This window comes from Lactuca sativa, chromosome 4, assembly GCF_002870075.4.
Source record: "Lactuca sativa cultivar Salinas chromosome 4, Lsat_Salinas_v11, whole genome shotgun sequence".
NCBI classification, from domain to species: Eukaryota; Viridiplantae; Streptophyta; class Magnoliopsida; order Asterales; family Asteraceae; genus Lactuca; species Lactuca sativa.
The window spans coordinates 41,712,972-41,722,436 of record NC_056626.2 but is presented as its reverse complement, the minus strand read 5'-3'; the positions used below and the strand labels follow the sequence as shown (position 1 = coordinate 41,722,436).

The following is a 9,465-nucleotide window of genomic DNA, read 5'->3' as shown; positions in this document are numbered from 1 at the left end:
CTTGGTCCCTAACTAATTTTTTAACTCGGAAAGTCCTTACCGTTTGTTTTTGTTACGCGTTTGGTCCCTATTGTTTCTTTTTGTTACGCGATTGATCCCTATTTTACCTAAAAAACTATTATTTAAATAGAAAAACATTGTAGGATATGTAAGGTAAGGTGAGGGGGTTGGGATAGAGGTGTGTTTATTTAAATAATTTAAAAAATCAAGGCAAAATAGTTTTTTTAGGTAAGACAGAGACCAATCGTGTAAAAAAAAACAAACAGTAGGGACCTTCCGAGTTAAAAAAATAAATTAAAGATTAAACGCGCAAATTACCCTAAACCATAAGGACCATTCGTGTAATTTACTCTTTATGTAATCCTCTCTTTTTGTAAATATCTTATAATATGTATTGTTTTCACTTGTTTTTTTTCTTACAAGTCGTTTTCATGTGATCTTGTTTTCTCTCTCCGCAAACATTGGAGATATTACAGTCATTTCCCCACCACGTGCCGGGGTAAAAACTAAAAACCAAATAATTTCATCCCAGGCGTCCGTTAGTAAACCCCTCATTAAGGCATCTAACATGCACAAGATCCAGCTAACATGTGCTGCTGTCCAAGATCCTGCTCCTGCTTAAAGCGTGCTTACCCGACCCACCACCATTTTTGGGAACTCCCCTGTTAAGTACCGAAGGCCTGAAATTTTAAGACCAAACTGTATTAGGAAAACGTTTTAGAGAGAGTGATAGATAGAGAGAGAAACACACACTTCAAGCCCATTTTACACCATCATATGCCTGCAAATACACAGGAGAGGGAGATAGAGACGAAGAAAAAGACTGTTCGTAGTTGGGTGTGTTTTCTTCCTATATATGGATGAGAGAAAACAGATACATAATTGGTAAACAAATTCTACGTATTCAACTAAATATTTTTGCGGTGTTTGCTCTCTTTCTATAAGTTCTTCCCTCTGGAATTCTGTTTCTGTTTATAGAATCAAGAAGGTGCTAGCGTAGCGACCCTGGTTAATACATATCAAATTCTTAATGGGTATGTATTCTCTCTTTCTTTTTCCTCCTCAATCTGTTTCAATGCTGTTTTTTCTCGGGTTTTTAAAAATTTGAAGGCGTTATTTTGTGATTTATTATTGTTTCCTGTGCATCTTTTTAATTCGGTTGAGATAATCAATGGGGTCATCAGGGTTGTTACGTAATTGGGTTGTTGTATCGACTTGAAATTATTAGCTTTTCTGAATGTTTGGTGCGTCAATTCTTTGATTCTGTTCCTTATGTATCTAAAAATGGCTCCACAGAGAAGCAAAAGGAACCCCACCATACCCACATGGACAGAGAGACTTAAACACCCTTTTTCTTTCTGGTGGTTTAAGGCTTCTCTATTGGCCTTCTTGATATCTGGTGTTTTTAATTCGTTCTCAAATCTTCATCATAAATCATTATTCTTTTTGGCCCCCTTTCTTTCCTTTTCTTCCCACACATTCTTATTTACTTACTACACACTCTTTCTTCCTTTTATATAGACACATTCCTTCTTTAGTATTTTGTAATAAATCTTGTTTCACAGTCTTTCTCTCTCTTTCTTTATAGATTCTTCTTTCATGCTTTGTAATCGCATCTAACCCGTTCGACGTATTGCCTCAGAGACCTGTAGTATGAGCTTTTCTGGAAACATGGAAGATGAATACGAGAAGTTTATTCGAAGAATGAATCCACCCAGAGTTGTTATCGACAACGATTCCTGTAAAAATGCCACCATTATTCAGGTATCCTTTTCACCTTAATTATCTCTAATCTCCACACCTTTTCGTTGTTATTTTTAATCAACCATTTTCATAATCCATGTTTTAAAAACCAGGTGGATAGCGCTAACAAACATGGCATACTTTTGGAAGTCGTACAAGTTCTCACCGATCTTAACTTTATCATCACCAAAGCTTACATAAGTTCCGATGGAGGGTGGTTCATGGATGGTATAAAATAAAACTATAACTAATTAAATATATAACTCCATTTTTCTAGTTTCATACCACTTTTTATAACACTCTTTTTTCTTAAATAATAGTCTTCAATGTCACCGATCAAGAAGGTAACAAAATCACCAATGAAGAAATTTTGGATTACATTCAAAAGGTAATCTTCCTTTTTCGTTAACTTCTTTTACATAAAAATATATATATATATATATATATATATATATATATAGATAGCCAGTGGGCCCACTTAACACAGTGTGGGCCAGTTCAGGGGTTGCTGAAAAAACAAATTTTTTTTTTCAGGCTCTTGGTTCCGAAACAAGTTTTACAACATCAATGAGATCCGTTGGGGTAACAGCCTCAACGGATCACACAGTAATCGAATTAATAGGAAGTGATAGGCCGGGCCTACTCTCAGAACTATGTGCAGTTCTCACACACTTAAAGTGTAATGTATTAAATGGTGAGGTGTGGACCCACAACACACGGGCAGCATCCGTACTTCAAGTAACCGATGAAGAATCCGGTTTAGCGATTACTGATCCCAAAAAACTTTCCATTATAAAGAAAATGTTATGCAATGTGCTTAAAGGTAGCAACAAAGCTAATGAAGCTAAAACTGTGGTCTCTCATGGTGTTACACATACCGAAAGACGCCTTCATCAAATGATGTTTGCAGATAGAGATTATGAGAGAAAAGATGAATGTTGTAGTGAGAAAGAAAGGCCTGATGTGAAAGTTGTTAATTGGTATGATAAAGATTATTCGGTTGTGACAATAAGGTGTAAAGATAGACCAAAGCTTTTGTTTGATACGATTTGTACTTTGACTGATATGGAGTATGTGGTTTTTCATGGAAATGTTGATGCTGAAGGACCCGAAGCTTATCAGGTTTCTAAATTTTTTTATTTTTCTTTTTTTAAGTTTATATGTTTTGTTGATGATTGTAACGTTTTTTTTTTTTTTTTGTGATTTGAAGGAATATTGTATTCGACATATCGATGGGTTTCCTGTGAATTCGGATGCAGAGAGGCAAAGGGTGATTCAATGTCTTGAAGCTGCCATTGAAAGAAGAGTTTCTGAGGTAAACATAAGTCAAATATCATATTTTTTAAAAAAAAAATAGCGAGTAGTTAATGAAAGTTAAAAAAAGGAACTGATTTAAATATCAGAAAGATCCAAGGGGACACTTTTAAAGTTTCAAGATTCTAAATTGTTTGTTGTATTCCACTTGTTTAGTATTCGGTTAGTTTCAAGACAAAAATTTTGATTATTTTTACATGTCTTGGTTGGATCTTTAGTTATGAAAGAATCCTTCCTTTTAAGATTCTAATTTGTTTCATTATTTTTCACAAATTTTTGTTTTTATACTAATTGTGGTCCTGAATCATCAAATAATATGCTTTGTTTTGTCTGATTATGTTTTTGTATCTTCTTGTTCTTGTGTGAAACTTGATTCTTTCATAAACGGCCAACATGATGTAGACTAATCCAAATATTTTAACACAAAGTACAAGTTTTAAAAGTCCAAAGTTTATTGATAATTTAAGATTATGGGGTATTCTTAAAAACATGGGAAATTATATTAATTTATATATTTTTTAATTCAGGGATTGAAGCTAGAACTATGTACAACCGATAGAATTGGGCTATTATCCGATGTGACTCGTATATTTCGTGAGAATAGTCTCACGGTGATGCGGGCAGAGGTGACAACTCGGGCAGGAAAAGCCATGAATACATTTTATGTTGGTGATGCTTCCGGGTACCCTGTTGACCCTAAGATTATTGACTCTATCAGAAAAGAAATCGGGCAGACAATTCTAAAAGTCAAAAGTACCCCTCAAGAATTAAACCAAGCTCAACAAGAATCTCCTAATAGGTTCCTTTTTCGTGGCCTTTTTAAGACCAAATCCTTTTGCAATTTTGGGCTTGTTAGATCTTACTCGTGAGGTACCAATACTCCAATTCACACGTTAATCACTCATTCCATTCCAACAGAGTAACCAAACATAAGAATGGAATGGAAATGGAAATGGAAATGGTAATGGTAATGATTTGTTGTGTTACTTTGTACATTCCATTCCATTGAACCAAACAGACCCTTAGTCGTTAGACCCTCAGCCCGTTTGATGGAAGCAAGAAATGGTTTTGTATATATTAAGATTTTAGTTTTGTTGACATTTTAATGTGATTTGAATTGTTTTTTCATATGGCTATTTGTGTGTCTGAATGGAGGGTTTGTTTTTATTATTATTATTATTATTATTATTATTATTATTATTATGTATTTGTGGGCAAAGAGTGGGAAATGGGAATTCCATGTGTTCATGAATTGAAAGGTCAAACGTTTGAAGTTAGTTTGTGGTTGGATTTTGATGTGGGAACCGTTGACCAGTCAAAGGTCAACCGTGGTGCTATTTTCAGTGTGTTGCATGCGCACTTGATGTATTAAATGATTGAGTTTATCGAGTGTGGATTAAATTGACGTTTGTCAAATGTTTTAAATGTCTTTATCTGAATTCTGAAGAGTTTTGATGGTGACGTTTTGCCATTTTTTTTGATATAATACAGAAAAAAAAAGAACCAAATTCTAAAATCAATAATAAACTCTTTATTTCTGCCGTTCAAAAATAATAATAATAATAATAATAATAATAATAAACTCTTTATATTTATAAGTTTAATACTTATTTGATTAAATAAAATAAATCACATCACCCAAATTTTAATCACATTCCAAACAAACATTCATGAGGAATCGAATCATCAAATTATTTTCTTACCACATTACTTTTTTTTAAAAAATAAAAATAATCTTCTCACCATGTGCAAAAAAACACAAAATATTTTAAAAATAGGAAATGATTCCTACATAATATTTTTTTCTATATACAACAATTTCTTTCTGATTTATATGATTGTATAATGCAATATTTTAAAGAATAAATTGTTCCAAAAAACTAAATATAAATCGTTTTCAAAATTTCTTTTTTGGTTGGGTTTTAGCCTTCTACTTTAATAAAAAAAAGATGAAACAAATATGGCAAAAATTGTCTTTTAAAGGCATTGGTGCAAAGTGATGAAACGGTCCATACCTTTTGGTTTGGAAAGTGAGTCTCGTCCAATATGGCAATGCGATCTAAATCAAGATTCTTGTTTGACCACATGTTTTCAACCAACAAGCAACGATTTTTTTCTCAAATATTCAAAGATCAAGCTTTAATAGGAAACTTTCGAATATATTACATTAAAATGGTTCTGAAAATTATGTATTTAATTTGATGATTATCATGAGTATCCCCGTTTACTTTTTCTTGGAAAAAGAAAATTTGTTTTAGTTTTTTTGGGGGTTTTTTGTCTTTTTTTTTTTTTTAAGTGCGAGTAATGTTGGATTTGGATTCAGTTTGCTAAATGATAGATATCGTTATGCTTTAGGGTAATGGTTGGATCTTTGTGTTTTATTTTAATGTCCGTTGCTTTGAACATAAGAGATTGTATTGTCACTCATTATTGGGAAAATAACTCTTGAGGGTAATTAACTTTTGCGTTTGTACTCATTTGGTCCTTTTTTTTTTGTATTCAATATACCATCGAACTTGTTGTTGGTGTTTACCATAGCCCTTTTGACCGGCTTTTGACCTGTGATAGCCGGTCAAAGGGTTATGGTGAACACAAACAACAAGTTCGATGGTATATTGAGTACAAAAAAAAGGAAAGGGACCAAATGAGAACAAACGCAACAGTTGGTTACCCTCCTGATTCATTTTCCCTTTACTCATTTACAACAAATCTCACATCATCTCCTACTGATATTAATGACTTTATGAGATTCATTATTGTTTCTCTTCAAAACATAACTCACGAAAGGACATTATTCATGCATGTACAACTTTGTAATGCACTTGAATATTTATTAGGGGAATCTTGACTAAGCAGATGCATTTCATGACTACATTTACATTTCCAATCAAATGATTTATCGTATCATGGATTCTAGATAAGTCTACAAACGAGTGGAATCACAAGTGCTATGATTTTTGAGTTTACTTAGCTTTAAGATCGAACTCATTGGATAAGATACAACATCAATATGTACAATATTATGGTGATGTGTCTACAAAAGCAGCATGATATTGTACATCTTGATGTTGTATCTTATCCTATGAGTTCGATCTTAAAGCTAAGTAAACTTAAAAATCACAGCACTTGTGATTTCACTGGTTTGTAGACTTGTCTAGAATCCATGATACGATAAATCATTTGATTGCAAATGTAAATGTAGTCATGAAATGGGCCTACTTAGTCAAGATTCCCCTAATAAATATTCAAGTGCATTACAAAGTTGTACATGCATGAATAATGTCCTTTCGTGAGTTATGTTTTGAAGAGAAGCAAGAATGAATCTCATAAAGTCGTTAATATCAGTAGGAGATGATGTGAGATTTGTTGTAAATGACTAAAGGGAAAATGAATCAGGAGGGTAACCAACTGTTGCGTTTGTTCTCATTTGGTCCCTTTCCTTTTTTTTTTGTACTCAATATACCATCGAACTTGTTGTTTGTGTTCACCATAACCCTTTGACCGGCTATCACAGGTCAAAAGTCGGTCAAAAGGGCTATGATAAACACCAACAACAAGTTCGATGGTATATTGAATACAAAAAAAAATGGACCAAATGAGTACAAACACAAAAGTTAATTACCCTCAAGAGTCATTTTCCCCTCATTATTTGTTACTCATTATTTGTTCCGAGCTCGATTAGTCTAGGAGTTAAGACAAGTAAAACAAAATTGAAATGTATTGTTATTTTATCTTAATTATAAGACTCGATATCACAAATCTATTAGTTGTGCGGAATCTAGTAGACAGATGGTGTAAGCAAGGTAATTGGTTATTAACATGTAGTATACATAGATTTCTGTTTCGAAAAAAAAAAACATATAGTGTACATAGATTTGGAGAAGTTAATGTTCGTGAGCAGGGTCGGCTCAACGAGTTTGGAGGCTCTAAGCGAACCAAAAATTTGGGGCCCTTTCACATTTACTATATTTAATGTTATAAACCCTCCTACTTTATCCGGGCTTGGGACCGACAATAATAAAATAAAAAGTTTACAAATTGTGGAGTTAATTTTTTTTTATGTATATGTTTTTTGTGAATATACTTTATCACGTAAAGTTAATTTTTCTAGCATTTTTAGATGCAAATTCTTTAATGAAATTTTCATAATCAATTTTTTTTACTAACTGTTTTTCAATTGACAAAATTGCTAATCCATTTAATCTTTCTTGTGACATTGTAGATCTTAAATAAATGTCTCGTCAACATGCACACGGGGCGTACACTTAGTACGCTGGGCATACTCTTCGGATCAGACCGGAGGCGTCATGGTCTCGGACCCGAGAGGCTCGAGTAATGGGTCAGGTCGATGTGGCCTATTTCGATCCATGTATACGGGTACGCTGGGCGTACTCCCATTTCTCAAACTTCAAAAATTCGTATCTTTCACATACGAGCTCCGTTTTTTACGTTCTTTATATCCACGTGTAGGTGAGACTATGCTCTACAACTTTCATTTGGAATCCGTTGGCTAATTTTGACTTTATTTTTATTATATTATTTTTAGTATGCCGGAACAGGAAAACTCCGATAGAAATTCATAACTTCTTCATCTGACGTCCATTTTCGTCTGTCTTTTTACCTTTGGACTACTATTAATGAGATCTTCGATTCTCGTTTAGATTGTTTTGGCTAAAAATCACTCGATCTTATATTCGAGTTTTGGGCTGCATACTGCTAAGTCGAAACTTTGAAAAATCATAACTTCCTCATACGAAGTCAGATTTCGACGTTCTTTCTATGCACGCTCACGGTTTAACGTATTCTATGACTTTAATTTAGATCACTAAGGCTAGATATCGCTCTATATTAAATTCATATTTTACTTCATATAGTGTCGTGTCGGTTCTGTCACGAAACTTCGGCAGGTCATAACTTCTTCACTATAACTCGGATTTCGGCATTCTTTATATATCTGGAATCCTTGTCACAACCACTACAACCTAGTTAAGATTATTCATTCTAAATAATCTTTTATCAAAAAGTCACTTTGATGCTTATCGTCTCTAAATTGACTAGCTCGGATCTACGGACTTTACAATTATCTCCCCCTTAGGATGATTACGTCCCGAAATCATCAACGAAAATAGGGCTTGTATAATGATTCCATACGTTATCTTTCCATCCTAAGTAATAACCGTAACTTCTATGTTTCTTCGAATGAGTATCTAACCCTTGGACTTCTTGACCGCAGGTGATGCTCAATCTTGCACCTGCTCTTCGTACTATGTTGGACTTTCAATCGTAACCTACGAGTTACAAAATAAATCCTTATTGAGGACTTCTTATTCTTCGTAGGATAAGTACTTTCCTTTATCTATTGTAACAGACCGATGGGTCATGCTCTAATGATCTCCAATCGTATGATGCAACGCTTAGACTTAAGTCTCTTAGAGTCAAATTCCATAATGGAATATACCTTCCTTCATATTCTAATGTGATATAATCACATTTTAGCATGTAGCATTTCTAGTTACTAACTTCTTTAACAACGAGCGTGATACAATTGATCACTTTGATTTCAATTTTCCAGCTTGAGTCAGATGTTACATCGAACTTGGTTCTCCGAACCACGTAACAAACTCATCGTAGTCGGACTCAATTTGATATGACCACTAGGGTCAGAATATCAATCATCTTCTTAGTCATTACCGAAACAATGGTAACGACATACTTGAATAAAAACGGAATCAATCACTAGCTTCTTGGTAACATTGTAACTTTCCCTGATCCAAGAGTGAGTCCTGTGCTTCCAGTAGTATAGATCTCTACTACTATTCACACCTACTCGTACTCGTCCCAAGTATTGTCTCGCAGTCCCCAAGTCCTAAAATCACAAAACAATTTAACACATACGAATGTGTCCAATTAATCATTCAAATTTTCCTAGACTCTACTAGGACTTCTTCCATGCGTATCTTCACTCATAAATTCTACTTCAACAAGGTGAGTGATGGAAATTCCAGACGATGGGACAACTTCAAGAATTACACCAATCGTTCCATCATCCTACCAATCGAAGGTGTACTTCAGACGTACCGTACTCCTTTAAATGTACTATTATTTTATCAGACATAAACAAAAGGCAAGATACCACGTTCGATATCTTCTGATAGGTGTCATTCAATACATCAGATAACAAAACCAGGGTTTATATTATTCCTTGAAACTATTACACAAAAGTTCAAGTTCTCCCTATACTATGCCTCTAATAGGCTACACCATAAGTTACTATTCACACTGCTACTTCATAACTTGATCTTTGGATATAAAATCCTCATTCTTGATTCCTCACATTATTGTCTGCTTCGTCAAGGATCATTTGAAATGCTCATGCCCTTGGTTGTGGCAGTGCATTTGGTCTTGCTC

At 34.0% G+C, this 9,465-nt stretch overlaps 1 protein-coding gene across 3 annotated transcripts; it reads left to right on the top strand.

The window, feature by feature from the left end:
* The first annotated feature begins 571 nt into the window (after positions 1-571).
* On the top strand, positions 572-4,193 carry LOC111917802 (ACT domain-containing protein ACR4). 3 transcript variants are annotated; one of them, XM_023913442.3, is made up of 8 exons: positions 575-885; positions 979-1,034; positions 1,643-1,764; positions 1,857-1,971; positions 2,064-2,131; positions 2,278-2,865; positions 2,954-3,058; positions 3,585-4,193. In XM_023913442.3, the coding sequence occupies exons 2-8, from the start codon at positions 1,031-1,033 to the stop codon at positions 3,924-3,926; spliced, it is 1,344 nt and encodes a 447-aa protein (XP_023769210.1). In that variant the 5' UTR covers positions 575-885; positions 979-1,030; the 3' UTR covers positions 3,927-4,193. The 3 variants fall into 3 exon arrangements, with proteins under 3 accessions (XP_042756854.1, XP_023769210.1, XP_023769209.1); XM_042900920.2 differs by lacking the exon at positions 979-1,034 and having other exon boundaries at positions 572-885; XM_023913441.3 differs by having other exon boundaries at positions 576-1,034.
* Positions 4,194-9,465: the final 5,272 nt, after the last annotated feature.

Coding starts and splice junctions, on each gene's coding strand:
- LOC111917802 (XM_042900920.2), top strand. CDS start 861: ATGAGAGAAAACAGATACATAATTG. Junction 1,765..1,856: donor AAAATGCCACCATTATTCAG/GTATCCTTTTCA, acceptor TTTAAAAACCAG/GTGGATAGCGCTAACAAACA. Junction 2,866..2,953: donor AAGGACCCGAAGCTTATCAG/GTTTCTAAATTT, acceptor TGTGATTTGAAG/GAATATTGTATTCGACATAT.